This window comes from Cucurbita pepo, chromosome 15 (genome assembly GCF_057944985.1).
Source record: "Cucurbita pepo subsp. pepo isolate OVF chromosome 15, ASM5794498v1, whole genome shotgun sequence".
NCBI classification, from domain to species: Eukaryota; Viridiplantae; Streptophyta; class Magnoliopsida; order Cucurbitales; family Cucurbitaceae; genus Cucurbita; species Cucurbita pepo.
The window spans coordinates 3,452,534-3,466,317 of NC_141812.1; the positions used below are offsets into that span (position 1 = coordinate 3,452,534).

General features: G+C 37.6%; 2 protein-coding genes across 2 annotated transcripts; both read right to left on the minus strand.

Annotated features, from left to right (window-relative positions):
• Positions 1–3,839: 3,839 nt before the first annotated feature.
• LOC111811159 (UDP-glycosyltransferase 74F2-like) lies at positions 3,840–5,945 on the minus strand. The gene is made up of 2 exons (XM_023697907.2): positions 5,177–5,945; positions 3,840–4,701 (listed from the first exon to the last, which is right to left on the minus strand). The coding sequence occupies exons 1-2, from the start codon at positions 5,810–5,812 to the stop codon at positions 3,967–3,969; spliced, it is 1,371 nt and encodes a 456-aa protein (XP_023553675.2). The 5' UTR covers positions 5,813–5,945; the 3' UTR covers positions 3,840–3,966.
• A 2,623-nt stretch (positions 5,946–8,568) lies between these two features.
• On the minus strand, positions 8,569–11,144 carry LOC111811157 (UDP-glycosyltransferase 74F2). Its single transcript, XM_023697906.2, has 2 exons — positions 10,454–11,144; positions 8,569–9,420 (listed from the first exon to the last, which is right to left on the minus strand). The coding sequence occupies exons 1-2, from the start codon at positions 11,099–11,101 to the stop codon at positions 8,683–8,685; spliced, it is 1,386 nt and encodes a 461-aa protein (XP_023553674.2). The 5' UTR covers positions 11,102–11,144; the 3' UTR covers positions 8,569–8,682.
• Positions 11,145–13,784: the final 2,640 nt, after the last annotated feature.

A 13,784-nucleotide genomic window follows, 5' to 3' on the forward strand; every position in this document is an offset into this window, starting at 1 on the left:
TACTTCTCATCCACAGCGTTTTTAGGTTTATTAAATCAAAATTTCCTTACCACTTCAGTCTGAATCCGAGAGATCGAGAGACGAGATGGAGAGACCAATGACGAGAAAGAGATGGTATTCGTGGAGAGTGCCAAAAATGTCATCAAAATATCTGCCTCATCTACAGCGTTTTAGTTTTATTAAATCAAAATTTCCTTACCACTTCAGTCTGAATCGGAGAGATCGAGAGATGAGAAGGAGAGACCAACTACGAGAAGGCATGACAATCCAACCCAACCCAACCCAACTCAACAACTCGAAAATTTTCACAACCCAACTCAACCCAACCCGTAAATTTTCACAACCCAACAAACCCAACCCTCTCTTTTTGGGTGGGTTAAAGGTTGTTCCAATTTTCTTTTTTAAATTTAAAAAACTCTCCTTAAAAAAATGACACATAACTAACCTCCATCAAAGAAAAAGCCAGGTAACTAACCTCTGAAAACAATGCCACATAACTGCCCTTTATAGAAAAAAATGTCACCTATCCTAATTAATGGAGTGTAGAGTACTGGAGAGATAGTATTCATGGAGAGTGTAAAAAATAGCGGTGTACACTGCCCGGGTTGGGTTGGGTTGAGGGATTTTTTTTGACCCAACCCAACCCAAAACTTTTCACAACCCAACCCAACCCTCTATTCTCGGGTTGGGTTTGGGTTGGGTTGTCAATTTTTTTTTTTTTAAGTTTTATTAATCCACAATTTATAATCATTCTGATCGAATCTTCGATAAAATATATTAAAAGTTCACAAACAAACACAAATCAATTTATAATTATTCACAAAAAAAAAAAAAAAAAAAAAAAAAAAAAATTCAGTAAAAAACAATGAGCGAAAATTCTAACGTATTAACATAGTCCAACATTGTCATCAAACTAAATACAACTAAATACCGATAATTTTTTTAGGATGGGTTAAAATAACAAAAATACAAGATAGATCATAAAATTAAAAAAACAATAAAAATGATTAATTTAAAATTATTGTATATAACAAAAATAAAAAATATATAAAAATATTTGAATTGAAATATGATTTATACATAACCTAAGTCCTAAACTATTAGAAAAATAAAAATATATATTAATTGGTATATAATAATGTTACAACAAATAGATAGTAAATACATTTTATTTATATATATATAACAAAATAATAAAAATAATAAAAATAATATATATTAGACTGGAGTTGAACACAGGCTGGCTCAGCCTAGACCAGCCAAAGTACAACTCTGGCAAACCCATTAATACTCTAGGCTTTTTAATATAGTTTATATATTTTATTTCAATCGGGTCGCTCGGGTCAACCCGAGGGTTTTGTCTCACGAACCTGAAACCGAACCGATTCAATTCGGGTTCAGAAAAATCAACCTAACCCTACCCGAAATGCTAATCCAACCCAACCCAACCCAACCCTTATAGTTCGGGTTGGGTTGGTCCGGGTTGTCGGGTTGAATGTACACCCCTAGTAAAAAATGCCATCAAAATACTTCTCATCCACAGTGTCTCAGGTTTATTAAATCAAAATTTCCTTACCACTTCCGTCTGAATCCAAGAGATCGAGAGACGAGAAGGAGAAACTAACGATGAGAAAAAGATGGTATTCATGGAGAGTGCAAAAAATGTCATCAAAATACTTGCCTCATCCACAGCGTTTCAGTTTTATTAAATCAAAATTTCCTTACCACTTCAATTTGAATACGAGAGATCGAGAGATGAGAAGGAGAGACCAACTAAGAGAAGGCGTGACAACCCAACTCAACCTCAAAATTTTCACAACTCAACTCCCCTCTATTTTTGGGTTAGGTCAAGGTTCTTCCAATTTTTTTTCTTTTTTTTTTTAAATTAAAAAAACTCTCCTTAAAAAAAATGCCACGTAACTAACCTATATCAAAGAAAATGTCAGGTAACAAACCTCCCTAAAAAATCATAATTAACGGAGTGCAGAGCACAGACTGGAGAGATGCAGAGATAGTATTATGTGGAAAGTGTAAAAAATGCCATCAAAATACTTCTCATCCACATCGTTTCAGTTTTAATAAATAAAAATTTACTTAGCACTTCAGTCTGAATCCGAGAGATCGAGAGATGAGAAGGAGTGACCAACTACAAGAGGGCGTGACAACCCAACCCAACTCAAAAATTTTCACAACCCAAAAATTTTCACAATCCAACCTAACCCAACCCAACCCTCTCCTTTTGGTTTGGGTTAAGGTTAAGGTTGTTCCAACTAACCTCTATCAAAGAAAATGCCTAATCCAAAACAATGCCACATAACTGCCATTTTTAGAAAAAAAATGCCACCGGCCATAATTAATGGAGTGCATAGTACATACTGAAGATGCAGAGATAGTATTCTTGGAGAGTGCAAAAAAAAATGTCAACAAAATACTTATCTCATACCCACACCTTTCAGTTTTAGTAAATCAAAATTTCCTTACCACTTTAGTCTGAATCCGAGAAATCGAAAGCAAAAAATGTCAACAAAATACTTACCTCATCCATAGCGTTTCAGTTTTATTAAATCAAAATTTTCTTACCACTTTAGTCTGAATTCGAGAGAATGAGAGATGAGAAGGAGAGACCAACAACGAGAAGGCTTGACAACCCAACCCGAAAATTTTTACAGCCCAACCCAACCCAACTCTCTCTTTTTGGGTTGGGTTAAGGTTGTTCCAATTTTCTTTTTTAAATTAAAAAAACTCTCCTTTAAAAAAATGCTACATAACTAACCTCGGACAAAGAAAATGCCACCTAACTGTCAAAGAAAATGCCACATAACTGCCCTGTAAAAAAAAAATGCCACTTGCCATAATTAATGGAGTGCAGAGTAGGGACGGGAGAGATGCGGTGATAGTATTCTTGGAGAGTGCAAAAAATGCCATCAAAATACTTCTCATCCACGACGTTTCAGTTTTACTAAATCAAAATTTCGTTACCACTTCAGTTTGAATTCGAGAGACGAGAAGGAGAGATCAACGATGAGAAGGCTTGACGACTGCCGAGTGCCAGTGACGAGAAGAGATCGAGATCGAAACTGAGACAGAGAGGAGAGTTGAGACCACAGCGTCGCGGCGTCGCAGAGAGGAGAGTCGAAGAGTGAGACTATGAGAGGTTGAGAGCTGAGAGACTCAAAGTGAAAGACTAAGAAAGAGATAAAGAGTAAAATGTTAGAGAAGTTGAGTCAAAGTCTCGGACTCATGGTCAAACAACAGACGCCAGACGCTGTTAGAGAGAGATAGTACGACGTGGACTTCAGTTTTTGGGTTTTGGCCCCGTTCAATCGTTTGGTTGGGGCTGTTGGGCTCTTTTTTCTTTTTCTTTTTTTTTTCTTTTTTTTTTTATTTTTATATGTTTAGGGGTTGGGTCAAGTTGACCCAATCAATTTCTTTTGGAACCCAAACCGGATCGAGTTCAAAAATTTGAACCTAACCCAAACCCGACATCCAATTCAACCCGACCCACCCTATAATTCGGGTTGGATCAGGTTGAGTTCTCGTGTTGGGTGTACACCCCTACAACGCACCACTCTTCCTAAGTGTGCTTTCTTTTCCTCACTTGCTAACCATCCAATCAACACCCAAACCTCCATCGACCTAGCAATTTAGAGTAACTATATGCATTAACTTACACGAAACATGTCGTTCTTGTCACACAAACGACTGGAGTTCGACTCGACGAGTAAGATCAAACTAATACTGACCAAGGATATGTAGTGACTTCAGCTTACACCAATGAGATAAGTGATCTTACTGTTAGAACGCGTTCGATCTAGGTTAAATGAATTGAATGTTGCATGAACTAATGATGACTTCGTATCATATTTTCCAACCGAATTGTTTTCAACTACATGCATAATAATATCAATACATTTTGGACACCAATGTTGAATGACAAAGACATAGACAAACATAATTAAAAGTCTATTAATCAGCTGATATCTTCTCCCTCAAGCTGGAAACGAGTTGATCAATGTTCTTCATAGAGCTGCCACCTTGTTGAAGAGCTTCCAAGCCAAGCTGTTTCCATTTCAAAGCATTTTGTTTGAATTCAATGGCTCTATCTCCCTCCATCACTGTTCTTATACAAGCTTTGATCTCATCTTTCCTCACAATCCCATCCTCACCTACCTTCACTCTCACGCCCACCTTCCAAACATCCTTCACATACTTAGCGATCGTTGGCTGATCGGTCCACTGCGGCATGCCCAACATCGGCACGCCCAAGCACAAGGCCTCGAGCGTCGAGTTCCAACCGCAGTGCGTGAAGAAGCAACCAATTGCTTTATTCGAAAGCACTTCTAGTTGGGAGCACCACTTCAATGTTAGTCCCTTCTCGGGCGCGAAGCCTTTAGGAAGTTTTGCTTCTTCCGATGCCCTAATCACCCAGATGAAGTAGTAGTTACTTTCGACTAATCCACTAGCAAACTCTGCCATTTGAGTTATATTTAAGTTGGCCATGCTACCAAATGACACGTAAACAACCAAGCCATTTGGTTTGGTTTCTAGCCATGTTCTTGTTAAATATGCCTCATCTGCCTCGACTTTGAAGAGATCCAACTCGTATTTCTTGTCGTTTTCATTAGGATTCCCTAGGTAGAAAGATGGAATAGTTGGCCCTATTGTCAGTGTTGGACCAATTTTCGATAGTTCGTCTCCCTCCTGTAATATACATTAAAAAACATTGGTTTTGACCTTCGATCAAACCACACCAAGACAAATAACCAAAACATAACGAAACATTCACAAAACACGCGGTAATACTTGTAATGCTCTACAATTAATAACTTCTCATAGAAATGCTCTACGATTAATAACTTCTCAATGCATGACTGTCACATCCCCTGATTCCAATGTTCGATTTTGAACAAATCGAGCTTAGTTTGCCCGCTAGTGTTGACCAATTTTTAATAGTTCATCCCGTTCCTATAATATATATTAAAAAAATTATTTTTTTTCTAGTGAATTGTTAGGCCTCTTGGCTCTAATTTGACAAAATAATGCTATTACTATTTATTTTTACTTAAAAAATATACAATACGACCAACAATATTTGAAATTATATATAATTTGAATTTTGAATTATTTAAGGTGGTCGAAAATAGTCCAACTGTGGATAAGAGACAAAAACAAGAACCTCAGCCTCAAATTCATGGATAGAGTTGACTAGGATCCAATCAGCTCCCTCTGTGTTGGACCACTGATTCAACACCAATTGGAAGTACTGTGGGTAGCAATCAGGAGCTGAGAAGAAGGACGGCAAATCCTGCAGCTGAAGCGGCGGCAGCCCGGGGATAGTCACCGGCGATGAGGGCAGACTCAGCCACCCCACGTGTGAATAATAGTAAATAAAGTTGACGGAGCAAGGCTGAGTGAAGAACGCCGCCGCCATAAGGCCGAAGCCCTTGGCGACGTCGAGAGCCCAAGGCATGAACGAGTCATACACGACACCGTGGATTGGATGATCGGAGCTTTGGCGGCGGCGTATGAGGTCTATTAGGGTTTTGGTGCCGTTTGTTTTGATTTGAAAGAGATAGTCGTCGATGTTTCTCGCTGCAGCGAACCCGCCGTCGTCGAAGCCATCGGAGATGGTGTCCCACTCGAACGACGTAGTCGTCGATGGTTTGAAAGTGTTGAAGATGAAGGTGGTGAGGGCTACCGTGGTATGAATTCCTTTGGAGGATAAGGTGTTGGAGAATTGGAGCATAGGGTTTACATGGCCTTGGGATGGATAGGGAATTACCAATACATGGGGTTTCTTTGTTCTCTCCATCTCTCTCTCTCAAATGAACAAATGGAATCAACTAGTTAGAACCACCATCAATTTGAGAATATCTAACCTTAAAAAGATGAATAATTCGTGTCCAAATCTATGTTCACCCTGTTTAGAGCACTTCTACGAGCGTAGGTTGCCACGTCGTGCTCACTCCTCTCATATCACTTCCATCTTCTTAATTAATTGATGGGTAAGACTCTTCTCGAGCCTTGGTTCTGTTGGATGATGAAAGTCCCACATCGGCTAATTTAGGGAATGGTCATGGGTTTATAAACAAAAAATACTCTCTCCATTGGTATGAGGTTTTTTGGGGAGCCCAAAGCAAAACATGAGAGCTTATGCTCAAAGTGGACAATATCATACCACTGTGGCGAGTCGTGTTCATCTAACATGGTATCAAAGCAGAGCCATGTCCTAAACTTAGTCATGCCAATAGAGCGAGCCTCCTTGAAGGCATAGTAAAAAATGACTAAGACTCACATAATCAATTGGATCAACCCTAGAGCCTACTGACGGATCCTTGAACTTCCATTGTGTTTTTGGACAACCTTAGCTAAATCAAACGTAGAGCCTAGTGATCCTTGAGCTTCCACTGCGTTTTACTTTACTTAGATTTCTTGAGATTGCTTCGAATGAAAAACTTAATAAGTGAAAGGGGATTTGTAGCCATTGAAATCCTTTATTTAAGAAAAAACAAAACCAAGAATTAGAATTTTCAAAGTGAATAAGATGAAGAAAGCGACACGAGGACGTATTGCAACTTTTCTTGAATGGTTAGAAGGTGTAGCAAGTTTCTTGAAATATATGAACAGCCATCGGAAAACGAAGGTGTACCAACTTTTCTTCTCGATGGGATCGGTTGGAAACTAATAGACAAAGATATGGAAATCAAGACTTCTAACCATTATAGTCATTGGATGTAGGTGTATGTGGTCAGAGGAAAAGGAGAGACATGATGTGCGTTCAAGAAATTCAAAAGACGCGTTGAATACGGGTCTTATCACAAGTTAAAGTTTTTGGGAAGAAGAAGGTATCAAGCATCAACTCATCGAACCATACACTCCACAAAAAACGGTGGGGTCGAGCGAATAAACCACACCATAATGAACACTATAAGAAGTTTACTCAAGAGCATGCAAGTCCCAGCGATTTTCTAAGGCGTGGCAATACGACATGTGGTTTATTTTCTAAATTATTTACCGACAAAGACGTTGTGCACTCACACCCCCTATGAAACATGGTTTGATAAGACACCACACTTCAACTATCTAAGAGTCTTTGGTTGTACAACACATGTTAAGAGTGCAAAGTCAGATATCAAAACACTTGATGACAAATGCCAAAAGATGTATTTTGGCATAGAGGATGGGACGAAGGCACACAGGTTGTATGATCTGCAACATGAGAAAATTCATGTAAGTAAAAATATAACATTTGAAAAAGAGAAGAAGTGAGATTGGTGCAGCATCGGTAAAGAAAAACAGACTGTTACGGAGTTTACTGTTCTAGAAGAAGATGGAGATGCGACTGACCTAAAAAGTACACCGACAACGACATCAACAAATCAAGGCGTGATGAATTCTCTAGAGCAAAAGAGCTCATGCGAGAGTACATGTGGATCCACAACAGAAGGTAGACAAAAAAAGTTTCGTTCTCTAGCTGAAATTTATGCAAATACACTTCAAGAACAATTGAATCCCAATGAGTTAGTGTTGGTCGCAGTCGAAGAGCCAACAACTCAATTAAATTAAGTTATGTTTAAAACATTTAAATTTTTAAAAATTAATAATCTAATAAACATAAAATTTGAATTCTTTACAAATGAAAAATGGTTTGATAATTTGAATTCAATAAATAAAATTACTTAGGAAAGAAGGTGATTGGAAAGTTGGCGAAGGGTAAAATAGACCTTTCCTTTCAGCTCATTAAGTGCCTTTTGTCCTTATGTTCCTCTTTCATAATCAATTCTCCGACACATTTCCCATCCACTTGGACATTTTTGTCCAATAAATTTGATTTTTTTTTTTATTATATGTATTTAATTTCAAACGTTTTATGTTTTTTTTTTTTTCTATTTGAGTTGGGTTTGCATTCTTTAAAAATTGAAGATTCAGTTTGATTTGCAAGTTGGATTGCATTGACAGATCCAACGGTGAACAACGGACCAAAAAAATGACCTAGAAATCTAAGGACCTTTAGTACCCTATCTTACCCTCAGGGTAGAATCTCCCCGGAGAATATAAGGTTTTATGAGGCTGAACTTGAGCCACCGTTCAAGCACGAATATCTTCGTTTAAGAGTTTTTTTTTTTTTTTTTTTTTTTTTTTTTTTTAATCTCAATTCTACGATCTTTTCCATTGCACTAATTTCCAAAAAAACGAAATTTTTTTTATCAGGTTAACTTGACCAACCTGAAAATAGTGTTATTTACCGACTTAAGCCTATCTTACCTCTAAAAAAATCAAGATTATTAAACGTCTTTAAATATAAAAGATTTTATAAAATTTTAGTTATTAATATAACTCTATTTGAGTTGTTCAGGTCATTAACCCAACTAATCCGAAATTTCTGAATTTCTAATTCTATTCAGGTCATCAACCCAGCTAATCCGAAAATCCGAAATTTCTAGTTCTATTCAGGTCATCAACCCAACTAATCCGAAATTTTCGAAACTTAATCTAATCGGTGTACCCGTGAATCGATTTTCTTTTTTCTTAAGGTATAATTATTCTGTTACTACTGAAACAAAGGGCTAAGATTAAGATATTTATTAAGATATAAGACAACTCCTCGAAATATTAGAAAGAAGCATTACAAAATATAGAAACTTTTAAACCAAAAACAAAGTAAATAGACGCTAATGTGTCTTAAACAACCGCTATTTTATCCATCACACCGGCAATAAATTCTTCGATGTGGTTCGAGGAACTGCCACCTTGTTGAAGAGCTTCCAACCCAAGCTGCTTCCATTTCAAAGCATTTTGTTTGAATTCAATGGCTCTATCTCCCTCCATCACTGCCTCTATACAAGCTTTGATCTCATCCTTCCTCACAATCCCATCCTCTCCCACCTTCACTCTCACGCCTACCTTCCACACATCGGCTACGTACTTCCCCGTCGTCGGCTGGTCGGTCCATTGCGGCATCGCCACCATCGGCACGCCCAAGCACAACGACTCGAGCGTCGAGTTCCAACCGCTATGCGTAAAGAAGCTCCCAATCGCTTCGCTCGAAAGCACTTCTAGTTGGGAGCTCCATCGTAAGATCAAACCCTTTTCGGGTGCGAATCCTTTTGGAAGCTTTTCCTCTTCGGAGGCCCTAACTACCCATATGAAGTAGTAGTTGCTTTCGATTAGCCCGGCTGCTAGTTCCGCCATTTGGGTTGTGTTTAGCTTCGCCATGCTACCAAATGAGACGTAAATGACTGAGCCTTTTGGTTTGGTTTTTAGCCATGTTCTTGTTGATGATGCCTCCTTTGGCTCGATTTTGAATAGATCTAGCTCGTATTTTTTGTCGTTTACGTTGTTTTTGTCGATGTAGAAAGATGGAATCGTTGGTCCTATTGTTAACAATTTTGGGCCGATTTTTGACATTTCATCCGTTTCCTGTGAAAAAATTTAAACTTCGTCAAATAATTCAGATCCGATCCGTACGTTCAAAATGAATAATTTCGTGACAAAATTTATTGGGGGTGAATTATTTATGATCAATACTTAAATTTCATTCAATTAAAAAATGGAGCCGTTGGACCTAACCAAGGAGGCTCAATAAACAATGTTGGATTGTTTCAAAAGAAATAATAAAAAAAAAGGTAACTACTGTTGTACGTTTTATTAATTATTAGGTTAGGTAACCCGACCCGCAAAATATCTGTAGCAGATATTGTCTTATTTGAGTTTTTTCTTTCGGGCTTCCCCTTAAGGTTTTTTAAAACATGTCTGTCAGAGATGTTTTCTCTTTCGAGCTTTCCAACAAGTTTTTAAAACGTGTCTACTGGGGAGATTTTTCCTTTCGAGCTTCTGCTCAAGGTTTTTAAAACTTGTCTACTAGTGAAATTTTCCTTTTTCGAGCTTCCCCCAAGGTTTTTAAAACATGTCTGTTTGGGAAATTTTCCCTTTCTCTCAAGGTTTTTAAAACGTGTCTGCCAGGGAAATTTTCCCTTTTGAGCTTTCCCAAAAACTTACAACGTGTCCGCTAGGGAGATTTTCCCTTTCGAGCTTCCCGTCAAAGTTTTCAAAACGTGTCTGCTAGGGGAATTTTCCCTTTCGAACTTTCCCTTAAGGTTTTTAAAACATGTCTACTAGTGAGATTTTCCCTTTCGAGCTTCCCCTCAAGATTTTTAAAATGTGTATGCTAAAGAGATTTTCCCTCTCGAGCTTCCCCTCAAGATTTTTAAAACGTGTCTACCAGTAACAGATCTCTACACCCTTACAAAGAATAAGAATGTTTCGATCCCCTCCCTAACCCAAGTGGGATCTCACAATTCCCATCCATAAATCAATTCAACTTTTCGATTTCATCAAATCCAATCCATCTTCTACGACTCGAGTTAAATTATATGAATACCCACCGATTAAAAATCATTTAAAACATTTAAAAAACAACGAAACAAAGAAACACGAGAAGAGAGAATAATACCAGAGGTTCAAACTCCCGAACCGAGTTGACAAGAATATAGTCGGCTCCCTGAATATTGGGCATCTGATTCAACAGCAAATACAAATACTGAGGGTAAGAATCCGGCACATAGATGAACGACGGCATATCCGGCGGCATAAGCGGCGGCAGGCTAGGCAGGCACACAGGATACGACCCTTCAGCCACCGGCAACCTAAGCAGCCCTTTATCAACATAGTAATAAATAAGGTTAACAGAGCAAGGCATAGTAAAAAACGTAGCCGCCACAAGCCCAAACCCTTTGGCAACATCCAGCGCCCACGGCATGAGCGCATCATACACAATAGCGTCAATGGGCCGCCCGGACTCCCGGTGGCGCTGGATGAGCTCCGTCAGAGTCCTCGACCCAGCCGCCTTGAATGTCTCGAGGTAGTGCTCAATGCCAGTGGCTGCAGCGAACCCACCATCGTCGAAGCCGTCGGAGATGGTGTCCCAGTGGATGGAGCCGTCGTGGGGCTTGAAGGTGTTGAAAATGAAGGCGGTGACGGCGACGGTGGTGGTGACTCCTTTGGAGGCCAAGGACTTGCAGAATTGGAGCATGGGGTTCACGTGACCTTGGGTGGGGTATGTCAGTACGAGCACATGGAGGTTCTTTGGTTCTGAACCCATTATTGGCTGTGGGGGTTTGTGTGCTGTTCTTTGTGGGTGTGTTTGTAAGTATATATATATATATATATATATATAGAGGTTTTATATACCTACCACCTTTTTAATTTTATTTAATAATAATCATTAATATTTTATTTTATCTTTTTAAATCACCACGTGGTATGACAACCGGTGAACACGTAATTAAAAGTTTAAAGATTCAATTTAGGGTTTGTTCTTGTTTATCGTTTTTGGAAGAACTCTTGAATCTTTGGGTTTCGAGTCAAATTTCTATATGAAATCAGTGGAGGACTTTTCTTAGATGAATACGTTAAGATATTAGGTCTCAACTTGTAGAGGTTGGTCTCGGATCGGAAGAAAATATTCAAGAACTTACCTTGTAGGTTTCTCTCGGTTTTTGACGGAGAACGATGTGTTGGTCTCTTGAACAACTTGGAATTGGGTCTTCCTTCTTTTCGCACTATTACAGATATGAAAATGAAAATAATAGGTAAAATTGGATTCAATTATCAACTGCTCGTATCGTAAATAGGATTGACTATGGATTCGAGCCATAGCACACGGTTTCATAAAACCGTACGATTTTTTCGATCTATATAAAGCTAGTTTTACATGAAGAAGATTTGACTGAGCGTGTTCTATTCGATACGGGTAGGAAAAGAACCCAACTCGATATTATTAAAAAAATAGAGAAATCAGAACCTAGTCAAGATGATACCGATCCCCCTTCTTTTTGTGTCAAAGATCTACACTGAGAGTGGATTTTCTGCACGTGTTTTGATTGGGCAATTGAGGATCTCTATAATGGATGGAGGGGTAAAATGACTCATTTACCCTCGATATTTTTTTTTAGTGTTACTAACCAAATAAAATTATTAAACCTTTTTCAAAATGAAATGAGTGAGTAAACAAAAATTTAGTTATTAAACTTATAATTTAACGTAAATTTTTTGTTTTTGAGATCGGAATTTATTTGTTCTATAATCTATTAAAATTAAATGAGACCTTTAATCTTTGAGATTTGAGTTGAGTTGGGTTGGGTTGTTTCTTTTTTAGAACCGATCTGGTTCGTTTTGGTTTTAGGTTCAGTGAACAAAATATCGAGTTGACTCGATCCAACCTGTATATATTTAAAAAAATTATATATATAAAAGTTTTTACTTTTTAGGGTTTTACTTTTTGTCTCCATAGAAGCATATCTCCTTGCCTTCCTTCATTCCCCGCGCGACGTTCCAACAATATCTCTTTGACTTCACTCTCGTGTCTCTAGCGACGTCTATGTTCAACTTGACACAATATCTATCACTCAAAAGTGTGAATAGATCTGAAAATATTATTACTTTAAGGAAGCAATACAGAGTTAAAAATTTATTCATATTCATATTCACCACGTTTAAATAGGATAGAAGCTACCAATTAATACCTACAAATAAAAAAAATATATAAACTAACTAAATCTTGAGAATAAAATAAAATATACTACTAATCAAATGAAGAATATTAATATTTAAGATATATTTCATAACTAATATATTCTACAAATATTAACTGATTACGAATATATACACATTTATAAAAAAAAAATTAAAAAATTAAACAACCTGATAATCCGATCCAACCTAAGAATAGAGGGTTATCAACTCAAACTTTTGGGTTGGTCCAAAGAATGTACTCAATTCAACTCAACCTGTCCTGTGTACACTATATGAGCGTTTGCTCAAGAGATTTCTTGTCTTTGACCAACATCTTGTCATTACATGAAAAAACAGTTAAATAAAACTCTAGGATGAGTATAAAATACTCGGTGAGTAGCTAGCTACTTAAAGACCGATCATAAGGCATGTATATGAGGGTTCATTCCAAAGTTTCGAGTCCTTAATCAATCCATGTTTAGGACCTATCCTATGTACCCACGTGGTCTCTCGTCCCTCTCAAGACAAGTTTATAGAAAATGGGTCCTATTTTGAAGCCCACATCCATTTTGACACTCAATAGATAGTCATAAATTCTGAATCTAAGACACTCCTTTGGCTAGAGCCCTCTTAAGTCATATGGTCGATAGAAAAGTCGTGGTGCTACTCATTAAGAAGCAAGGACGTGCATGGCATCCTACCATTCATGACAAATAGCAGGCATCACACCGACTGAGATGAGAAAGATGTGAACTCATGGCATACAGAAAAGGTGGGAGATCTAGAGTGACTTACGAAAATCACAAAGCTAGGTTGGATTCATTTCGTGTGGTGGTACTTAAGTATCAAGGTGTTATGTTGAACTTGTAATCCTCGATGTGTCACGTCATGGATTCAACCTACTTGACTTGACCATACTCTAACAAACTTACCAAATTATTACCCCATTGCTTTTTTTCTCACTCAATATTTAATTAAAAAAAATAGGACAATTTTATTAAAAATTAGAAAATTACCCTTTTACCCTTTTTTTTTTTTCTCGAGCATTACAAATGTACTCAATTTTTAACAGTTTAAATATATCACGAATTTTTTTTTTAAAAGCACGTGGCCGAAAAATAAAACATACTAAAAGAATACTTGTTAGTATGTATGGGCAACTTTCACTAACCAATGGGACATTAAGGTCACATGGAATGCAAGAGAGCACGGGACAATCATGTACAATATTAAATTTTAGAATCTTAGGTCGTAGGTGGTATACATCGCAT